This window comes from Copadichromis virginalis, linkage group LG22, assembly GCF_057382275.1.
Source record: "Copadichromis virginalis isolate Kocher_CV1m ecotype Utaka linkage group LG22, C_Virginalis_male_GT1.1, whole genome shotgun sequence".
NCBI classification, from domain to species: Eukaryota; Metazoa; Chordata; class Actinopteri; order Cichliformes; family Cichlidae; genus Copadichromis; species Copadichromis virginalis.
In genome coordinates, this window is record NC_140638.1 from 12,488,547 (window position 1) to 12,512,219 (window position 23,673).

At 43.0% G+C, this 23,673-nt stretch overlaps 1 protein-coding gene across 6 annotated transcripts in view; it reads right to left on the minus strand.

The window, feature by feature from the left end:
* Window positions 1-1,532: 1,532 nt before the first annotated feature.
* The window catches only part of LOC146682908 (RNA-binding motif, single-stranded-interacting protein 3-like), a 295,222-nt gene continuing 273,081 nt past the window's right edge, over window positions 1,533-23,673 (minus strand). For 2 of the 6 annotated variants that reach the window (XM_085447115.1, XM_085447119.1), the window contains 5 exons: window positions 12,964-13,074; window positions 5,900-5,989; window positions 4,072-4,196; window positions 3,504-3,608; window positions 2,169-2,230 (listed from right to left, as the gene is read on the minus strand). In XM_085447115.1, coding sequence (XP_085303241.1) covers window positions 2,227-2,230; window positions 3,504-3,608; window positions 4,072-4,196; window positions 5,900-5,989; window positions 12,964-13,074 — 435 coding nt within the window. In that variant the 3' untranslated portion in view covers window positions 2,169-2,226. Of the gene's footprint in view, window positions 2,231-3,503; window positions 3,609-4,035; window positions 4,197-5,899; window positions 5,990-12,963; window positions 13,075-23,673 lie in introns of all 6 variants that reach the window. The other 4 variants (XM_085447120.1, XM_085447117.1, XM_085447118.1 and 1 more) reach the window with 4 other exon arrangements.

Here is a 23,673-nt window from a genome sequence, read left to right on the forward strand (position 1 = left end):
TTTATGCAGTCATTACCAAAAGACTTCAGTTTTGTTCCTTTTGGGGAGCAATTTATGCACAATATGCAGCAAAGGTGACTCTGGTGTTTTGAGCACATAAATATATTAAAAAGCGATCCACCTATGACATACTGATTAAACATGAGGTCAAACAGCAGGGGGGGGGGGGGCTTCCTGCTGAAGCTTAGTACACTGACAAATGGCTGAGATAGTTATGGTTGAATTAAACAGATAAACAGAATGAAATTAGCTGGAAGCGATGCGTCGCGTCAACGACCACTTAGCAGACACAGCAACATTCCCCAGTCTGATTCCTAAAGTTTTCCCTGCAGGATTTGAGAGAGAGACAGAGGTGGGATGCACACACAGTGTGTGAAAGCATTACAGAAGAAGACGAGATGAGACACACACAAGAGAAATTAAAAGACGGAAAGAGGACTTTTGATAAAACTGCCACGCAATTCAACACTGTGTGGTGTGTGTGTCTGAGACGGCGTATGAGCGTTATCGATATGCGTGCGCGTGAGCGTGCGCGACAGCTCGGACAACTGTGAAAAGTGTTCTTAAACCCGGTTAAGAAGGATAGCAAGGACTGGTCCGGCCATTAAGGTAAAAAACAAAACCAAAAAAAAAAGAAAAAGAAAAAATAATGAAAAAAAAAAGCAGAAAAAAACCCGACAACAACAGCAACAACAACATCAACATCAACATTAACATCATCATCAACAACAACATCAACAACAACAAAATCAAACTGAAAAATGAAAAGGAAAACAAAACAGAAGGAAACAATAAAAGAAAAACTAAACTCTGGTTCAGAGTGTCTCTTCATCTTTGGTATAAAAATGGCCATCCATGGGCTGCATTTGATCCACAACTAGGAAAGACTACAGAAATTGTCAACAATTTCTTTCTATTGCTTTTGCACTGATTGGTTTAAACCATAAGCTCCTACTGAATCTAACGTTGTTGTTTTTTTTGTTTTACTGCCAGAATTTTCTCTGTAGTTTTTTGTTTTCCTCCTGCTCATTTTATTTATTTTTTTTCCTCCTTTTTTGTGAGTTTTTTTTTTGCAGTGTGACAAGCAAAGCGGGCTAAAAACATCTTTAAAGCTCATAAAAAAGGTAAAATGTGGCAGATAAAAAGCACTAATGTCATCGACAGCAACGTTGCCATGTAAAATAATAATGACGATAAAAAACAAGTTCAGCATTTGCAGCAGACTGCATCCTGCAGGACTGCAGCATGTTTTCTTATGTTTACTTTTTCTTTTTTTTCCTCACTGTGAAAAATCTCTTCAAAGCTTCGCCCCCACCCGCCCGACCACCCGCCCACCCAGAGTCTCCCACCCCCACGACAGACATTTGTTTACTTCTGACACTTAGTTACCTCTGACATAATAATTATCAAAGTTTTCTTCTAATGAAGAAAAGAAAAAAAAGCTCTTCTCTATTAAATCTGTACAGCTTATGTGATAGATTCTTTTTTTTTCCTCTTTAGAACAATTCATCTACTGTCTTGTACCCTCCAAGTGGTCCAAGAGACTGTTTTTGTTAGCTTTTTTTTTTTTTTTCCTCCCAACATGACGTCAGACTTAATCTCTGTAAAAAGTTTCTGGCGCCCTTCAAATTAAGGCCATGAAGATTCAAGAAAGAAAGGAGAAAAAAAACATCTTGTTTTTCGAATATATCTAGAAAACTAAGATTTAACACTAGAACATAAAAAGACAGAAAAGAAACTGTAGCTTAATATCTGAGGAAGACAATCTCTGTGTGTATCTCAAACTTGACTCCCCTTTTCTAATTACAAAATAAACTTCATCACCTACCTGCGCATTCAACCTTTTTTTTTTTTCTTCGAATTTTCAATTTTATTCTTTTTTTGTAGTTTTTCTTTGTTTTGTTTCAATTCGTTGAGAATTTTCTTTGAGAAACTTTTCAAGCTTCAGCCCAGCCCCTTCAGGCAGGTTCCCAGACTAAACAAATTCACTTCTTTGCACTGTGCCCAGCAATTTTCCCCATCCCCTTCCTCTGCAATCTTTGCCTCCTTCTTGATATTTTTTTCCTTGTAGGCCAGGTAGGAAATGAAAAAAGTGTCTCTTTTTTTTTTGGTGCCTGGGCAATCTGGAAGCAATCTCTTTTCTTCTCTCTTTCTCCTCACATTCACAGTGCAGCCACCTTCTGTCTCAAGGCAACGCTGTCACAGGAACATTCGCCTAGGCCGTTGCTATCTGATGAAAGAGGAGAAAACAGAAATACAGAGAGAAAGAGAGAGCGTGAGTGCGTCTGCAATCAAAGCACAATTTTACAAACGCAGCGAAGCAATAGAGCCGACGGCTGACAGCTCAGTCAGAATGCTGGAGCAAAATGATACGCGTTAAAGAGTTATGATCGGGTCAGAAAGCAAAAAAGTGACAACGGCAGCCAGGAATAATCTGAATCATTATGTAATGCTACTACATTTCATAGTACTTTGCTTTTTTGATTTCTTTTTAAGGTCTCTATTAAGCCTCTGCTTCACAAAAACCTTCGTCAAACAGAAAAACCTCACAAACTTCACTGCTTTTGTTATCACAAACACCCGAGGGAGACTATCTACTAAAAACAAATTGTAAAAAACAAAACTGAGAAATTGTACCGGATTATAAAACCCAAAATGATCATTTACTTCCAGCCTATTTAAAAAGGACAACAAAAACTAAAAAACAAAACAAACAAACAAAAAAATACCTATCAGTTGCTTAATATTGTTTTAAGTCAATAAAGTTAATATTTAAATGGTGTGAGGAATAAAACATTTTAGTTTTTATGTTATGTGTTCTGTTTGATTATGATATACACTTATTAAGTCAAGACAAATAGTGTCAGTTAATAAAACCCAAGTACCGTAGTATCCATTACTCCATTAGGCAGTCTGAATTGACATAAGGCAGTCGGTGTTATTTAACTAGCATTATTATTCATTGCTTTATCTTGGACAAAAAACTTTAGACACTTTATATTTTAAAATTAGCAGGGCATCACTCTGCACATTACCAGCTGATAGTCACTAACACAGCTTTGTGCTACAGCATTAAGTTAAATATAATCGTAATAGCAGAAATGTAAACAAATATAAATCCGCTGAATAAGACAGATCATTAATCTTCATCATTTTCCTCTCCTTCCCAAACATGTCCGGATGCTACAATATTAAAGGCCAAGCATATCCTCCACAGACGTACACGAGATAAATAAGTAGACGATATAAATGGTGATTACCTAATCTGCATGATGGTTAATTAAAATAATCTGTTTCATTAACTCAAAATGAGTGAAAATGTCATTTAAAGTATTTAATCAGCTTTAATTACTTTGAGCATTTGGGTTTATGTGCTGGATCAATACACACTCACTGGCCACTTTGTTAGGTACACCTGTTCATCTGCTTGTTAATGGAAATATCAGCCAATCGCATGGCAGCAGTTCATTGCATTTAGGCACTGAATTGCCTAAAGGGCTTACGAGAATGATCCAAAGTAGAGAAAATATCCAGTGAGCAGCAGTTCTCTGGGTGAAAGCGCCTTGTTGATGCCAGAGGTCAGAGTTGAACAGCCAGACTGCTTGGAGCTGATAGGAAGGCAACAGCAACTCAAATAAATGATTGTTACAACCAAGGTATGCAAGAGGAGCGTCTGTTACACCTGTTAACTAACAACAGGAAACTGAGGCGACTGTTTGCACAGGCTGGCCAAAATCAGACAAGAGAAGATTGGAAAAATGTTTCCTGGTACAACAACAAGAAATAAGGAATCCATCATGTCTGTATCAGTGGCTCAGGCTACTGGTGGTGTAATGGTGTGGGGGATCCTTATTGTTTGGAACTAATGAAGTGGCTGGTATATATATATATATATATATATATATATATATATATATATATATACACACACATACATATACATAGTCATATATATTGCCGTTTCAAAAGCTTGAATTTTAAAAATAAGATTATATATTAAGAAAAAAATTAATGAAGAGAGATTTTGATGCATACAAAAGGTTAGCAGAAACTGTCTCCTGCTGGACGTACTTGGACTGGTATGAGTAAGCAGGAACATGGTCAGTAGCACTGTCCACCTGGATCTGTTGCTGCTGGCCAGCCACGTCCTGTGATGAAGGAGCCACTGTCTGGGGTGAAGCGTCTGTCACCACTCCCTGGACACACACAGAGACACAGGTGGAAACATGTAAGCTTGGAAGAAGACAAGTATGCGGCTGTATCTAGTAAACTTCTCCTTCTGTCTACTCTGTGTTTACATTTGTGGTGTCGCATGCCTGTCTGTCTTGGAAAAGGGACAATTCTTCTGTTGCTTTTCTGCTGCTTATGCGGTTTGCCTTATTTGTTTTCTGTAAAAGGATTTTTTGGTGCAGTTTCATCACAGAAATCAAGAGTCTAAGGATAGAGAATATCTTTCCCGCAGACGTAATACAGACAATTTGATTTGACTTGACATAAAAGTATACCAAAGAGCATTTTTTTGTTTATTCACTTCTCAAACTGACAGACCCTATGGCAGCTCCATCCACTCTAAACACATAACTTCATTTAAAGCAAAGAGTTCTTCCATCCGAAGAAGCCAATATACGTTGAGAAGAATTACACACGCTGTAGAAGTGCGGCCGACGTTTGCTTCGTGCACTACAACAAAAAAATAAAAGGAGCATTTTTATTCTAAGAAGAGCAATACCGAGGAGGCTAAACAATAAAAAAGATGCACAGTCTGTGCGTGAGATCATGCCATTAATGAAACATACTTTATATTTTTTGCCGAATTTTAAGTCTAAGGTAGAAACTTTTTTAAGGATGGCTACGTACAATGAATTCATCACAACAGCCTCTTAGCCTTTTTACGTGTCGAGCAATACAGATAGCCACCATCACTGAGTCATCTCAATCACCTTTAACAAGCTCTCAAGGATACTGCGTCCTGTCCATACATCAGCCCTCCAGACACTGGCTGATACAGTGATATACACCCCGCTGCTGACGCTGGCACTGAGAAGACAATTGTGAGGATGAAATAGGCAAGAGGTGCCGTGGGCTACGCTACAACTACATCTCTTTCCTCCGCCTCGCTCCTTCATGACGAAGACTGCAACTTTCTGACGGGGTGGGATGTGGGAGGGGGGGGGGGGCGAGGAAGCGACTAATGGCTCTGTCAGTGAAAACTGTCATTGTCCGTTGCCGGTGGGCTAGCCAGAGCTCCGTGGCTGACGGATGTGTGCATGTTCCAGCTACCTACCAGCTTAAACCGGCTGTAGGGGAAGAGGTGGGGTGGAGAGAGAGAGACAGCACCGCCGGCACTGTGTCTCACTTCAGCTCCTGTCATCTGATACACGACTGATAGTCCATCTGAGTACGACCGCACTGTCAGCCGCCAGACAGCTGGCCCGCTCTCCTTGCTGGCCTGCCTGCCTGCCTGCCTGCCTGCCTGCCTACCCACCCGCTCTCCACGTTCATCATTTCTCAGCCTGGACTGCCCGAACCTGCCAGGAGCTCAGACAGCCGCCGAGGACGTGAGAAAGTCTACACTGCACTTCAAATGTCTTTCCCAAATACTATAAAACTTCTGACTCATCTTGCTTTGCTTGCAGTTTTTGATCCTTGTTATGTGCTGCTGGTACGAAGCCATTTGTTTAGAGAGAATAAAAGCAATTTGCGCCATGCTTCAAATGTAATTTGTCAATTTAATGACTGTTTAAGTCTACTGATGTGGCGAGCAGGCTTAGAAATGGCGAAGGGAGTGCTTGTGGGTGGAAGTGAGTAGGCTGTTAGTACTAATGATGTCCTCCTATGCGTAAACGTCGACAGATTTTTAATACTTGACGAGTAGCGTGCGCATGCATGTGGGTCTTACTTCGACAGGGACAGCGGTTGGAGGCACAGGAGTGTACTGGGGAATGTAGGTCCCTTGCATAGGCGCCGCGGCGGCTGCAGCAGTCATGTACTGAAACAGAAACAAAAGACACACACGCATCAAAATCCTGTCATGTGGTAATTCTTACAACACACATCGGAACCACAAATTCCATTATAACATTAATCAATACATGCTTTTCACATAAAAAAGCCCTATGTCTATCATAATTCCCTGGAAGACTCATTCAGTGTAATTACTCCCATAACTATTAGGGTGGCAGATTGCTGTGCCCTCAGCATCCTTTGGGGGGCGCTAAAAGAATATGTGTATATATTGAGCAGAGCAGAGCAGATCAGAAGACTACATAAGGAGAAGGAGAAAGAGGAGAAAGAAGAGATGCCCTGCTGTCCCACCAAGACTTCAGAGGCAAGCAAATGCACTGGGCCACAGCTGAGAAGATAAAAAAACGACAGGGATGAGGAGAGAGAGGGAGAGGAAAGAAAAAGCAGGTGGTCTGCTGCCTGTGGCCTATATTCTTTTAGTCATGCATGCCCTGGCTTTTAACAGGGTGCTAGCTTGCTCCAAGATGGCCATTTTACAGGCGTGACACAGGTTTCGTTACATGACAGCCAGGGGGGGGCTTTCACATGCAATATGAATGAAGACACGGCACTTTGTGCAAAGCCTTTTCTGTAACTTGCTGTGAATGCTTTGTGTGGCGGTGGTAATGGTGAACACACACACACACACATCAGTGTGAGCCTGATTTACTAGTGTGCGTGCTTGTTTTTAATTAGCACATGCCTGTGACTTATCACTATTTGTCCGTCCAACTGTGAATGTGCAAGTTCTCCTGTGTACAGCTATGTGTGGGATACATACGTACGTGTGTGTGTGTGTGTGTGTCTGTGTTTGAGAAAGACAGACAAAGACAAAGAGGCTTGGAATGATAATGCTGCAGTACAGCGCCAACGGATGTGATCCCAGATAAAAGCCACCAGGCTGCCTCTCCCCCTGGCCTCATCTTCCTGCTGCTTTTCCGGACCAAGCGAAAAGGGAAGTACAATCCCTTTCTTTCTATTTTATTTTTCCCTTTGCCTCTTAGTCCCACCTGCAAGTGCTAAAAAGCGTGTACGCAGTGAATGCAGTACGAGTCGGTAATGGAGGGGCTGCGCCGGGCTGCGAAGCCTTTCTTGGCCGCGGCCCCGGCGGTGCTGGTGAAGTGTCATTACCGGCAGCGTTGCTAATGGATCGGGTACGGCTCCACCGCTCACCGCTAATGAGAGCAGCTAAAGGCCATGGACATGGGTGATTAACTCCCCCACCGTTGCTACGCGCGGCCAGGAGGATGCCCTGGGATGGATGTTAGTGTGGCGTTCGTAGGCGAGCGTGGCTGTGTGGGTCCGGGCAGGGGAATTTAAGGTTATCACACCTTCAGAGCTGTCACACTCAGGATGGGGTGAGGTGGCATATCCAGACTTCCTGACACATTACCACATTACCTCTCCGTGTCGTCCCTTCTTTCCTCTCACCTTCCTGTCACTCTCTCTCTTTCTTGCTCACTCTCTTTCAACCTGCTAGCGTCTAAAAAGGCCTATCAGATTGTTGAAGTGACCTTCTCCCTGGTGGATCAAAACCATGCATACCAATTTTCCTCGGGACTTTAGGTCTTCGCCTCTCCACCCTATTAACTTATTCAGCCAACTCACCTGTGAGGGCTGCATGAAAGCAAATGAAGGAAAGTAGGAGATAATTAGCAATATCAAAATCTCCCTGTCATAGGGAGAATGTCCATTTGAAAGGTTATATTTCTCTGCAGGACTGCAAAAGGAATTTAAATTAGATTTAACAAGAAAATTTAATAAGATAAGATTTTTTTCTTTTACCATAACCATTAGTTAACCTATTTAATGTGGCAGGTTGAGCAAGGCATATTTCTCCAGTCGCTGCTGCGGCAAGTCAGGGGGATGTCAAGCGCGGCTACAGATAATCGAGTTGCTATAGTGATAATAAAGATGATTTTTGTCCAATTTCAACACTTTTAATACTTTGCTGTCCATATTCAGGGGACAGGTTTGGGTAATATAAAGCATCCCTAATTGGCCATAAATGGTGTTTCACTCTCCAAGTCACACATATACGTCAATACACATGCACACACACACAGCAGTGCCAGAAGCAGATGGCGTGTGCGTATGTTTGATGAACAGGAGGCCTGAATAGCTCCTTAACGAGAATGGTGTGAGTAGACTCCTTAAGTCTCTTCTCTACCATCACTCTCCATGACATACACCTATAACTACGGTATAAATTCAGACCGCAATGCAGCAACACCAGGATGAAAATCCATAGCATAGACACAGCCGCGCTGGTTCAGCGGTGGTTTGGGCCTCTGCACCACAATGATGTGTAAAGACACTTTAAGTTTGGTGGGTACGAGGATTTCTCAGCTTTGGTGGAATGTGGCACAGCACATTAGCATTTCCAAATGTTCACATAAATCTTCTGCCTCTTGGCCTGCCACTCAAGCTCCGCATCTATCCATCCTCTGTGCGTTGACGCTCTCTTTTTCAGTTGTATCGTCTGCAAGGTGAGGGATAATAGCGGGTCAAGGCTAGAACATCCAGTTACTCAGTGTATGTTATTAATGGCCATGCGGCGTGGGGGAAGGGCTCTGATGATTACTGATCTAAAAATCACAGTGAAGTTCTATTGGAAATGCACATCAATAGTTGTGAATTACAGTGCTGTCCCACTTCACTGTGACAAGCTCTTCATATCCTCATCCCAAGGGTTTGTTAAGACTGCCTGCAGAGATTAATGCCAGTAAAATCAGTCACTTTTATGGTAGAAAGCTTTTATTTACGACTCACTCTCCCTCACCAGGATATTGTTTAAACTTTTTGACCACCGGTGCTATCAGTGTTTCCCACAGAATTACACTGCTTTGTAAGGAGACAGGGGCATATACTCGTACATATATGCGCGCGAGTATGAAAGAAGAAGCTGTTGCCGTGGGTTCCGGTTGGAGTGGCCCTTCAGCTCACAGCAGGTATGAAGACTACCGTCGCCAGCTGCAGTTCAAAATGTGGAGCTGGAGTCTGTCCGACTGCAGATTCTTGCAGCTGATTGACATTGAGGACCACTCAACCTGCTTGCTTCCTATGAGCCAGACTTTCTTGTTATTTAAAGTGGTTTTGAGAAACAGGCTTTCTGAAGGTCTTTCAAAGTTATTCTTTGAACATTGGCTGCTTTTTCTCTCATTTTCAGTCCAGTCCTTTTTTCTTCAGAGAAGCATTTTCTTTATTTCTTAAGCCACTTGGCACTAACCTTTTAATCATTCAAGCATAAAAAGGCTTGAATGACTTGTGAACCAGTGTTGTGTCTGCACATAGACAACTTTGCAAGAGAACCAGTTTGCTCCAATTTATTTAGTTGAATTTTTGAAAAATGTCCAATTAACATAGTTTGACAGCATAAAGTTGTATTTTTTCACCAAAAAGGTGATTCACAAAGAGCTATTGACGCAACATTTGGCATATCTCGGTGTAGTGTTTCCTTAAAAACGTGAGGAAACTAGACAGGGAGGACAAAATAAATGGTAGGCCTACAAACTATCTATAGCAGATGAACAGTATCTGAAGGCCAGGACACAGAGAGATGCATCTGGCCTTTCACTTGTCTGGAAAACAGGGAGAAAAGGCCAAGCTATGAACTGAACTGGACTGAAAATCAGTGAGTACAGGAAATATTTGGTTCAAATCGCTACCAATATGGTGGAGGTCAGGAGAGAAGTGCAACAGGTGAATCTTGTCAAAATTGATGGAATTATAAACACAGGAAAGTACCATTAGATATTGATCCACCATGCAGTGCCATTTAGAAAGAGTCTGACTGGCAGTGGCTTCATTTTTCATCATGACAATGATCAAGAAGGCTGGAAAACTATTCCTGAAGACTATTTAAAGGAATTAAAAGAAGGCTTGTCTAAGAGAGTTCAGACTGTGTTGAAGAATAAAGGTGATCATACCAAATACTGACTTCTTAAAATTGCACAAGCCCTGGTTTTGCCTCATATGACGTATTACTTTATATATTTCCATGTTTCATCAAATCGCAGCACCTATTTCCTGTTTTCGTAGCAAAATATAAAAGAAATGAGGGGAGGTCACTGATTCCCGATCCAGCCTTTAGATTCAGGATCAGACCAACATCACAGCTCCAAATATTTCAAAAGAATGTAAACCTGGACTGAGACAAAATAAAGATAGTTCAAGAGTGTTGCATTAAAAATAATCATCCCAGTCTTGCAAAGACCAAAGAGCTCGGTGGTAGGGGGAATCAGCAGGGTGTCAACATGTGTTACAGTCCGAAGTCGAAGAGGAAGAAGAAAGTGCATGCTCGTCAACTTTACCCATGCAGGGAAAGCTTACGAGCATGCACACGCACAGATGTATGTAGAAAAAAGCAAAAACACGAGGGAAGCTGTCCAGATAATAAAGGAAAACACTTCATACAAATCTGTCTTCCTGTGACACAGATGCTGTCAATCACCGCTGTCACCATGACAACAGAGTTCTTCATGCCATGACAGAAAGAGGATGGAGAACACTGAGGGAAGGTCACCTCCTGTCATGTCAAACAATATGTCGATCGCACAAACGTAGATGCTGACAGCCATGCAATCACACACAGACACAAATATCAAAAGGACGAACAGAGCGCACGCACATGTGCACATGCACGTGCACAGCGACTAACAGGGACACGAGGCATGACAGATAGACTCCTGTTAAGTGGTGAGACCTCGAAGACGGTAAATAAATCAGCAACAGAGCAATATGCACCAAACAAGGTAAAATAAATCAGCGTGAAGCATGGATGGCATGTTTATGTGTGCCATCCATAAACAGTGCGCCTGAGGTTCTTTAGCATTCTGTAATCAAGTCGTTCAAGTCAGACAGACACCAAGCTGAACTGGATGAGTTCAAAACAGAACATTTTCTGGTGAAGCAGCTAAATTCCAAAGCAGTGACCATTAGGAGGCAACGATCCATCCTCATTCGTTATGAGGCGAGGTTTTTCCTTGCCGCTCCTTTTTAAAGCCTCACCCTGCAAGCTGATCTGCGCTGCAAAATAACACGGCATTCTCGGAAAGCTACGGTCACCACACCAGTGTGACAGCTTGGGCGGACTGAGAACATTTGGTTCTTTTCTTGGAGAGAAAAAGGAAGCCACAGCCATACACAAACAGCCGCAGCGAGGCCTGGAACAGCCAAGAGTATTCTGAGGTGTGGCTCTACTTCAGCAGCCAGAAGCATGATAAGTTGTTGACTCTGGAGACGGTGCTTACTGCAGGTGCTCTTCTGCGGTGAAGGCTAAGTCACGTGACCAGTAGGGGCATTCAAAATAACCTCACCGCTTCTGTGTGTACACTTGAGGAATGTGCTCAAAGAGTATGTGGTGTCAAGTCCAGTTAAATACATGAATAGTTACAGATCCTTGTTCCTAACCCCTTCTTTTTAACAGGCTTTCCCAATCATGAAAGGGATTTTGCATCTGGTGTAGGAAACGCGTCTCAGTTCCCCAAGATGATCAAGTGTGGCATGGCGTGCATGTTAGTTCAGCCGTAGAGAGGTTAGGCTACACAGCACATTGCCTCAGGAAAGCTAAGGGGAGAGGTAGAAAGGGTAAACCCGAAATGAAAAAAGCAGACAGAGAGCTTTAACCCACTTTCTCCTATAATACAACCCATCAAACATCAGAAGCCATCATCATAGATTAGCCTGTCTCTAATCCTGGCTGTTAGCACAGCTGGGGCAGATTAGGGAGGGGGCATTCCTGACAGAGCCAACATGGCGTCACAGTTGCTGACAGCTCACCTGGAAACACATGGATAACTGTACAATGCAGCACTGTTTCAATCATACACACCCAAACACACACACAGAGATCAAACGTAGTTCTGGAGCAAAGCTGTCTGCCTGCCCGCCTGCCTGCGGGCAGCAGGGTTAGGGCAGGAAGTCAGGCTTCAGAACCGTGTGACACCTCTAAGTCGACTTGATCCTGAAACAGGTGGGGAGTTCACGGTTTAGGGGCCAGCAACTGTAAGTGAGTGTGTGGAAAACTGATGGAGCGATAGATTTTCTGTGCGATTTAGAGAGCGAGGAGAGACAGAAAAGTGTGAGAAAGAAACAGAAATTAGGGGGTGAAAGTGAAAAAGGTGGAGAAGCGAGAGGCCTGTCACACTGTTGAGCTTCACAGGAAGTCTGTTTAATGTGGAAGATCAGGAAGGAAATACGCTCTCTCAATATGTGGCTGTGAACGCATGCTGTGTAAAACAAATGATATGGCAGCTCCGTGGCTGAGCACATGTGGCGACAGCCTAAGAAGGTTTGGCTTCTTTGAAAGAAAATGTAAAACCCATCTCTTACTCAGTGTTTCTAAACTAAACGAACAATGTTCTCTGAGATGAAAAGCCTCCAACTCGGTCATACCGACCTATAGCACCCCTCACAACAACTTGAACATTTCTTTTTCATCTCTCAAGACTAGACGCAGATTTTTTTAGATATTTTCCAACTGTATACTGGAATAGAGGAAACAAATAACAAAAAACAACCGACCACGTATATTTAAAGTGCACCCTTCTATGAATCGATTTGATTTCATTTTGGAGCAGACTACATGTCATCTACCCTGCAGACACCCCGGGATACCCCACTAGAAACCGGAATGTATTGCTGGGGAAAGAAAGACACCTGGATTACACTGCTTACCCACCGTGACCGGACATCGGATAAGCAGAGGAAAATTTGGTTGTGCTTGCTGTTACTGTCGAGTGTAGGTATTTCTTAGAGTTAAGTGACTTCCAGTAAACATGTAAAATATGCACTGAGGACGACACTCAAAGCAACAGGTTGTTGCTAGTACAGCTAACATGTTGGAGCACTTCAAAATGTCCTTGTAGCCAGATTCTGTCACGATGATCACGGCAACTATGTGTGCTTGTGTGGGGTTATCTGTGTGTGGTTCGCTGTGACACAGCGAATCCTACTCACACTTCCTGTAGTGCCCAGGGACAGATGGTTCATCTGCTGAGTGAGAGGGCCCATCATATTGGCAGGCTGCATGGACATAGTGTGGTCCATGGCTGGCGTGATCACTGCACCCTGAGGGAAGCAGGTAAAAACAAACAAACAAATAAAAACAAAAAAAGGACAAGGTGAGAAGAATTAAGGAACAGAAGAAATGATGGAGCATTTTGATTTAGTGAATTTCTCTCTCTGATTAACTATGCGGGCTTACATAAGCCTTAAGCGAACTTCCACAAGTAGTTGCTAGTCCTCATACTGTCTAAATATAAATTATATAGTCCTTTAGACTAGGCGAAACAAAGTGAGATGAAGTACAACATAAGAGAATGTCAGCATGAGGACAGAAAGAAGAAAACTTGGGTTAGCGATTGAATCATCAAAAGCATGAAATGAATAGAAACAGAGGACGACAGGAGGGTTTTTGGGCACAAAAAGACGGACGGTGTCAATAATCAGCAACAGAACACAGGGACCAATACACACCACTGTCTTTAGTCTATCAAAGCCATCACTATCTGCTGCCGATGTATCAGCAGTATGATTTTTTTTTTGGGTTGCCGAGTGAAAATGCTTTCTCTCCGTCCCTCGCTCTCACTTGCTCGCTCTTGAGCCTGTCCTCCCAGTATAATGCACAGCATGTTTTTCCCTAACGGGCGGATGAGAACACTAGAAGCTTCTTTTTCACGGTGCAGTGAAACATGAGGGAAAGCGATGAAACCATTGTTGCTCTTTCATCCCTTGTCATGATAGCTCCATTTCCTCAGCACTGAAGCCTTCGAAGGAATGCATTCAAAACCAGCCCTTTTTCTTCTGCTCGGCTCTCTTCTCTTGTTGTGCGCTCGTAACACTGTAACGATGCCTATGTGTGTTTGTGGGTAAGCCTGCAACACACTGTGTGTAACGAGTGTGAAGGAGGACAGTACTGTCTAACTTCAAAGTGTGTGTGTGAGGGTGCAATTTAAGTAGTGTATGCTTGGGAGTGTGTGTGCATGTGTGTACCCCACTGGCGACTCTGTGTGGGCCTTTTGGAGAACAAACTGTGCAGACACAGCCTGTCAGAATTGCTCTGCTTGTCTACTCCCTGCATTCCCAACACAGGCAGCTAAACCGCTCTTCCTTCCTCCCTCTCCTCTTCCATCTCTGCTACCTCTAGCTCAATATAGAAGCTTCACATGAAACTTTGTGGAGGTACACAAACAAGAAAGAAACTGGATAACGAGTGGACACAAAAAGTAGGATTAGTTGTCACCTCTTCATGTCCTGGACTAGTGTTGTTGAAAACTGTAAGGCTAAATGAATAGCCGTGAGGTCAATTAGAGACATAAAGGAGAACGCCTTATAGGAAAGAACCACGAAACACATGAATGTATCAAGTTCTGAAACCTTGAAAATGGTTTTTTTGGATACAAATATTAAGGCAGGCGACTCAACAATGACAGTAATTACCAGTCACTAAATAAATGTAATGTTTGATAACAAATAAAGGCGAGGAGGAGTGAAGAAGGTAATCAAATACAATCTTGTGAAAAAGAAGGTTTTCACAGGACTCACTGCATGGTGAGTCCTGGGGTGTACTTAGTTGCTTTCAACTATGTACACCCCAGGATTCAATAGCTTGTTTAACCGCCTTTAGGAGCAATAAGTCGAAGTAATTGTTTTCTGTCTGACTTTATCAGTCACTCACATTGTTGGGGAGGAATTTTAGCCGCTCTTCTTTGCATCATTGCTTCAGTTCATTGAGGTTTTCAGGCTTTTGTTTATACACAGTTCACTTAAGGGCTCGCCGCAGCATTTTGATCAAGTAGAGGTCTGGGCCATTGTGACACCTTGATTTTTTTTATTTTTCAGACAGTTTTTCTGCTTTGTTTGGGGTCATTGTCCTATTTCATGACCCAGTTAGAGCAAAGCTGTCCAACAGGTGGCCTCACATTTGTCCACAGTATTCTAGAGTCACGTGGTCGACTCAGTGACAATAAGGTGGCGCAGGTCCTCTGGCTGATAAACAAGCCCGAATCATCAACCCTCTACCACTGTGCTTGTCTTTTGGAATGAGGTGTTTGTGCTGGCAGGCTGTTTGGTTTTTGCTCAACATGATGCTGCAGATTAAGGTCCAAATGTCTCCACATTGGTGTAATCTGTCCAAAGAACACTGATCCAGAAGTTGTGGGGTTTTTTTTCAAATGCAACTTTGCAAACCTAAGCTGTGCTGCCATGTTTGTTTTAGAGAGAAAAGGCTTTCTCCTGGAAACCCTTCCAAATAGGCCAAACTTGTTTAGTGTTTTTCCTAATTGTACTCTCAAAAACTTTAAGATTTAACATGCTAATGGAGGCTTGTAGCTCTGAGAAGTAGCTCTTGGCATTCTGCAGTTTCTCTGAGCATTGCGCGTCAAATTCGCTGAGATGTCCACTTCTGGGGATATTGCAACATTATGTTAACACACGCTTAAATGTTCCCAATCAGCAAACAACAAACTGCTTTTATAGAGGTGTTTAGACTCGCTGATGATCAATTAATCAAGTGCATTCGATCACCAACCTCCGGCTGCTACTTTCCCACTTACTGGAAGCAGTAAGGATGTGATTTTCTTTTCACATGACAGTAAGGTTGATATATCCCGCCCGAACTTAAACTAAGATTAAATTCCCTCGTGGATATGCAGACGGGAGTCTTTGCACACCACGGGCAAGTAGTTGTACCTATTACACCCACATTCTAAGCTGCTGGGAGTGCACTTCAAGGACACATACATACACTCAACAAAAATATAAACGCAACACCTTTGTTACTGCTCCCATTCCCCATGGGATGGACGTAGAGACCTAAAATTCATTCCAGATACACAATATAACCATCCCTCCCAAACAGTGGTCACAAATCAGTCCAAATGTGTGGTAGTGGGCACATCTGCTATATTGAGATAATCCATCCCACCTCACAGGTGTGCCACATCAGGATGCTGATCTGACATCATGAGTAGTGCACAGGTGTACCTCAGACTGCCCACAACAAAAGGCCACCCTGGAATGTGCAGTTTTGTCTCACAGCAAAATGCCACAGATGCCACAAGCAATGAGGGAGCGTGCAATTGGCATGCTGACAGCAGGAATGTCAACCAGATCTGTCGCCCGTGCATTGAATGTTCATTTCTCAACCATAAGCCGTCTCCACAGGCGTTTCAGAGAATATGGCAGCACATCCAACCGGCCTCACAACCGCAGACCTCGTGTAACCACACCAGCCCAGGACCTCCACATCCAGCAGGTTCACCTCCAAGATCGTCTGAGACCAGCCACCCAGACAGCTGCTGGAACAATTGGTTTGCACAACCAAACAATTTCTGCACAAACTGTCAGAAACCGTCTCAGGGACGCTCAACTGCATGCCCGTCGTCCTCATCGGGGTCTTGACCTGACTCCAGCTCGTCGCCGTAACAGACTTGTGTGGGCAAATGCTCACATTCGATGGCATCTGGCACGTTGGAGAGGTGTGCGCTTCACGGATGAATCATGGTTCACATTGTTCAGGGCAGATGGCAGCTGAGAATGTCCCAGTTCTTGCATGGCCAGCATACTCACCGGACATGTCACCCATTGAGCATGTTCGGGATGTGCTTGACCGGCGTATACGACAGCGTGTACCAGTTCCCACGAATATCCAACAACCTCGCACAGCCATTGAAGTGGAGTGGACCAACATTCCACAGGCCACAATTGACAATCTGATAGACTCCATGCGACGATGTGTTGCACTGCATGAGGCAAATGGTGGTCACACCAGATACTGACCGGTTCTGGGTCCCCAGACCCCCAATAGCGCAAAAAACTGCACATTCCAGGGTGGCCTTTTGTTGTGGGCAGTCTGAGGTACACCTGTGCACTACTCATGATGTCAGATCAGCATCCTGATGTGACACACCTGTGAGGTGGGATGGATTATCTCAATATAGCAGATGTGCCCACTACCACACATTTGGACTGATTTGTGACCACTGTTTGGGAGGGATGGTTATATTGTGTATCTGGAATGAATTTTAGGTCTCTACGTCCATCCCATGGGGAATGGGAGCAGTAACAAAGGTGTTGCGTTTATATTTTTGTTGAGTGTAGTTGGTGCCCTAGTAATAAAGTATTTCTTTTTGGACAAGTAATGTGTTGACACCAAATTTGAGGACATGTAGATATCTACACTGAGCTTGGCATACTCGCTCTGTTGACGAAACATCAGTCAGACCCAACAGACACTTTGGAAGCTTGTGGAAACATAGCACTGCCATTAGAAGAAGAAAAAGAATACACCTTAAAGCTCAAACTTAATACTAATCTCAGTGGAAAAAATGGTTTCTGATAGATTTTGTTTTTTATTGTGAACTTGATTGTGAAGTTTGTTGATGAAGGTATGTTTAAATAAAAAAGACGAGAATATAAGCTCTATATATTTTTGACCACACTTAAAACTGCTAATCAACAAACGATATTTACAAAAGTACAAGTATATCGTAGTGTAACACTTATATATTATCAGATTCTTACTGATGTATCAACATGTATGCAGGCAGTATTTTCTGACAAATGTAACCACTTTACATGCTGCTGAGTACTTTACTGTATAATCATACTTAGTGTCCTAAAAATTGACCCTATATTTTGTATATAAGCTGAACTGACAAATTATAGCAGCAATATTAATGCAGTCAAAAGCACACAGACTTATAAAGTAGCACCAAATGAAAATACCCAGTACTATTCTGCCACTGGCTGTGACAGATGAATAAATAAAGGGAAAGGGGAAATGAGGAAAGAGAGACAGAAAGACACTGTGAGGACAGGAGAGAGATGATTAAGCAAAGATGGAGGTCACGGGGAAGACGGGAGTGAAGAAAGATAGATGAGGGAAGTGAAGCCAGAGACTTGGAGAGAAAAAGTGGAATTTTGGAAAGAGAGAGAGAGAAGTCAAAGACCGAGAATGAAAAAGAAGACAGATGAGTAAGGCGGAAGAAAAAAAAAAGAGAGAGGAGAAGCGAGAAGGAAGCAGCAGGGGCTGTGGGCTACCTGTTACCGTTTCAGCCTCTGACAATGCCTTTATAATGGGAAAGGGAGAGCAACGGAAAGGCTTAATTCACAGATGTGTCAGGGAGAGTTAAGCCGATTTGTGATTTCGATTTTCTGTGTTTGTGAGACTGAGTGTCTGTGAGAGAGAGGGTTTAAAGTGTGTGCGTGTGTGTCTGTGTGCAAAAGCGTCTGTCTGGTTGTGCGTCTGTCCATTGATGGGCTAGAGAGGAAAGAAAATGAGAAAGAGATTGACACAAAGAGACAATATATGTTTTTGATTTGTCCTCTGTGTGTAAGAGAGAATAAGTTAATGCCTGCTGCAGACGTATCTGTTACAAATGTACGAGACGATGTTTACAGAGCTCCGCAATGTATGCACATGTATTCCTGTTTGTGCATGCGTCTGTGTGCATGCGTGTGGAAAAGCCAGTCCTGCTTAAGGTGGTATTGATTCTGCTTTAGACCGGAGATGAGAGGATATCCACTCATTGCCTGTAAAATACATTGATATACGCTCAACGGCTTGACACAATGTACAGTAAATAAGAAATCTTATAAAAATTCTTACAACCAGCAGTGTTTTCTTTTAATGACTATCGCATTACAAGCACTTACTTATGAAACACTGGTTGGTATCAGCTGATATTCATTACCTTGACTTTACATCTGCTGATCAGCAACACCAATTGTAAAAAAGGTGAGGCAACTACATAAATGTCACACAAATAGTGACTGTTTTTACTGCCTGGTCCATTACAGCTGAAGGATCTCCACCACATGCAGCAGGCTATTAAGATAATTTACATTCAGGTCCAGACCTCCATATACTCAAGATGCAGTCAGCTAAGCAGTATGCTCAGGCTGCTGGTATCAGACTGAAAGCAGTATCTCCTTTTTACTAAACATGTCCTTCTGCGGGACGCCCAGGATTTCATCCAGTTCTGTAAACACTAAAAGTGTGCTTTCTGGGACTGGGATTTCTGTCTTAGGCAGGCACAGAAGGACAACTGCCTTCAAAATGAACATAGTGTAATATTTTAGAGCGAAAAAAGAAAATAAAATGAGAAAACTGTTATGGACTTCCTGTAAAGATAAGCATTACAGTGTCTGATTCTGCTGACATGAAAACTGATCAGTATCAGCCGAAAAAACCTGATCACAGCACCCCCACAGCTAGCTATTTTTGCTAATCTCTCACTGCTGCAGGTTATAATTTCCCACATTATTGCATATCTACCCTGCTGCTTCAAGCCGGTGTTGATACATGTAACTACCTTGGGGCAATACCTTCACTCGGAAAACAGCTTGAGGCTACAAAGAGAGGTTCACATTCTTTTCCTCACCTTGCAGGTCCCTATGTTTCACTATTTGCAAGAAGATCACTGTGTAGTGTTTTACTGCCAGCCTGGTAAGAAGAGACCATGCTTATTTATATGCTTTGTGTTGGGGGAAGATGTTGATTAAACTCGGGGAATGAGAAGACAGAAGACTGGCACATTAAAAGCCTCAAGAACGCCAATGGGCCGAGGCTGTATTTGAATGGTAAATGGTAAATGGCCTGTATTTATATAGCGCTTTACTAGTCCCTAAGGACCCCAAAGCGCTTTACATATCCAGTCATCCACCCATTCACACACACATTCACACACTGGTGATGGCAAGCTACATTGTAGCCACAGCCACCCTGGGGCGCACTGACAGAGGCGAGGCTGCCGGACACTGGCGCCACCGGGCCCTCTGACCACCACCAGTAGGCAACGGGTGAAGTGTCTTGCCCAAGGACACAACGACCGAGACTGTCCGAGCCGGGGCTCGAACCGGCAACCTTCCGATTACAAGGCGAACTCCCAACTCTTGAGCCACAATCGCCCCAGTCTTTGGCTAAAACAAAGCTTCATTTGTCTCGGGCCCATGAAAGACGACCTGCATTTGACTCAGTGCATTCCTCGCTGTATTTGACAGTTGCTTTCTCCATGTGAGGCACTGTGGTTTGGACACTGATGCTCGTTTGTACTAGTTAGCGTGTTTTGTGTCAGTGGAAATGAGACATGCACACTCCATGCTTCAGGGTCTTAATTCTGCAAAGTACGTACTGTGACTATCCAGCTTCATGACTCCAAAGAGCTTCATCTTGGTCCCCTAACAAGGCTATATGGGGATGAGCTTTTTGTCCCCATGAGGAAGACAAGTCCCCATAATGTCAAAGTGTAAACAAGCAGCATGACAAACCAGCAACATGACAAATACCCTCCCTAATGCAATCATGCTCACACACGCAGCACATCTGCAGATGGCTGAGTGGTAACGGCACCCAACTGCACCAGGCTCACCCACTTGAAGGCTAAACTATTGGTAATGACTGTCTCTCTACAAAAACTACAGAAAAAACAACACAAAACAAAAACTTGTGAAGTAATATGAATGTGTCTTCTAAAGGTGTCCGTATTTACCCTGTTCTGTGGTTGTGCTGTATGTCACCTACTTCAACTGTGACCATGTTTTCCAGATGTCCTCGGGCACCTTTGTATTCGGGTAAGCACAGAAAAGGGAGCCAGCATTTCGGGTGCTTCAAACTAATCTTCAGTGGGAATCCCTCCTTAGGGCTAACAGACTACCAGGGTTTCTCAACTATTAACAACAGAGTCTGTCTACAGGACCAAATGTGCTATAGACTGATCCAGGACAGTGAACAGCTTACTTTACCCAAGTGGGGCAGCAAATAGTAGCGCAGACCAAAAGATAGCAATGAAGGAGCCTCCCAAGCTGACAGTGATGTGTGTAGCGGCTTAACTCGGTCTTTGTGATCACAGGGATACTTGGAATCTGATTTTGTAATGGTTTTTGGAAATCTTAATTGCAAACACAGGAAAGCCCTGCAGGGAAGACAGAGAACTGGTACTAAGAAACTGAAGCAGCCGAGGGGTTGCAAAAAATGTATGTTAACAGATTAACATGTGGAGCATGATACAGATGAAAGATTCCTCACCTCTGGTTATGTGGCAATGAGGATTATCTACATTGTATAAATTTGTCCTATGCAATGAAAAGGCAATAAGAGCGATGATGAATCTGCTTTTCCCCGCCTATTTACGCATCAGCTTGTCTATCATCTAGAATACTACATATTCAATTTACAATAGGTGGCAGATGAGGTGCACAGGTTAAACTTGCAGGTCAAAATCTGGGAGCATGTATAACCAAATTGCCGTGGCTGAGATGGATTATGGTAATGCTGCTGCTTTGTAATCTTATATATATGTGTGCGTGTCAGTGAAGGAAAGCAAAACTAATAATTTCCCCCAGTAATATGATGGCTTGTGACTATAAAATGATTCTAGTAATAAAGTTATTATGAAAAATAAAGCACCAACTTCTGCATATCGAATAGGACATGCTATTTGGATGGATTTGTAGCGTGCGTTTGTGTGTTGTGTTTCTTAATGTGTGTATGAGGCGATAAGGGTGCTAGATGAAGCATGTAACAGTATTTGTCATGTCTTCATGGGAGGTCCATTCCTCTCCACGGTCGGACTGTGCTCGTTTATCAGCCGTTCTCTGACTGCCTTTTGTAGACAAATAGATCATTTCACACACAAGGATCTCTCTAGAATGTTTACTCTATTTATAAAAACCAAAAAAGGGGGGAAAAAAGATTAGAAATCCAATTAAAAACACAGCCAGCTAATAAAGCCTGCCCACCAAAGCATATCAGCTTTGTCTCCAAACATATTTTTTTGCTACTATCGCAAAATTTGTTGAAGTAATATCCAAAAAGCTTACAGTGAAAATGCAGCCACTCAATCTCCTTGTCAGTCACCCGGTGTCTCTGCAACAGTATTGTTCTTACATATATATGAAACCTTAACCCTGACAAGACAATTTTTTATTTCCTGGCACGGACACAGTAGGTGCAGTTGTAGTCTGAAAGGGCAGAAGAGAAGAGAAACAGGACAGAGTGAGACAAAAATGAGGGAGAAATGAGAGCTAGGTGTACAGGAAGGAGTGCAGAGGGAGCGGGGATGGAAAAAAATAAAAGAGAAACTCAAGGACGAGTGTAGCCCCGTCTCAAATTCTGCCTCGCCAGTCAAATCCATGAGACCAACATAATGTTCCCTCTCTGAATCCAAGGAGCATTTTTAATGTCAAGCGGGGAGATGGGTATCACACAGCGCACTGATTCAACCCTATTCGATGAGGGCTGATAGTTACGGTTCACGTTCTCACAGACCCAGTGAACGTCTATTCAAAGCAGGGAGAACTGGCCGGAGTGCAACGGCAGAGGAATTCAATAATTCACCTCCAGTATGTAAGGGCTGGTGCACTCAGGCAAATGCACACTTGAAGCACATACAGTTCAGAATGAGAAAAAGGGGGGGGGGGGGGGGGGGGGAAGGGGGGAGGGTAACTCATGGGGAAAGACAGCAATGCTACGCATGGCTGGCACAGCACTTAGTCCGGCACTCGTTGGCAGTGCGAACTGAATTTAAGAGCACGTACATGTGATTGATGATCTGTATGTAAGTAAGATTTACCACTGGAAGGAATGTGTTGTGTGCGTGTAGGCATTCGCACGTGTTAGCTGCACGTATGCATTTGTCTTTTTGGGGCCTCTAGTTCTTTAATTGTTCGTACTTTTTCAAGGTCTGCTGATTTCTGTAGCATTGACCAGGCAAGTGGTCGTGTTTTGACATGACCTGTGAGAACATCTCGCAGACGATGAGAAAGGAAAGAAGGAAGACAAATGATAAACTAAAGGAAAAGGAAAGAAGAACAACCCATGTAAGAACAGACTGCAGACTCGTTTAGACGTCCACTTAAGGGAAAAAAAAAAAAAAGAAACGCTGTCACTTTCTATCAGGTTTCCCGCAGAGAACATCTTGCGCATTAATTGAAGATAAGCAAATTTTGAAAACTGTTAGTCACCCTTTCTAACTGCTAACAAAGCGCCGGCTCCTCTGTGGGATGAAGTCCAGTTTCGTATGGATAGACTTGTCAAACTTAATCTACTCAGATACAAACAAACACCTTTTGCCTTAGAAGTACATGCTGCAGTGCTCTCTGTTTACTGTGCAATAAGGCAAGTAGCGGTCAAGTTGCTTTCAGTGTCAGCAGTTTGATTTACTTCCATTCAACACAACATCTATTATTTCCAACAAATTGCTGCTTAACGCAGTTAATGGACTTCAGGTTTACAAAGGCAGCGGAGGGCTGAAATGAAGAAAAACATCAAATTAGGTTAACAAATCAATGCGGTATCATTAGTATCGGCAGTAGCTAACTAACAAGGGGTTTTAACAATATACGGCTCCACCAGCACTTTGCACAATTTTGTGAAGAAGAGAAATTTGTCCTGCTGAGAGATACTCAACTCAGCAACACCAAAGCCAGCATATCATTTCAGAGTAAGTTTACCATAGCAGGCATGCTGTTTTTTAAAGGCTCAAGTAGAAAGTACAGACAACTTCATATAAGCATAAAAAATTCATATGAGCACTTTAAAAATCAAAAAACAACAACAGCCTGTCAGGCACTCCAGAAGAAAACGTCGTTATATTTTGTAGGAACAATGTAAAACACAGAGAGATCTGGCATTTGCAGAATAGTTCAGGTCACAGACTGTAAATT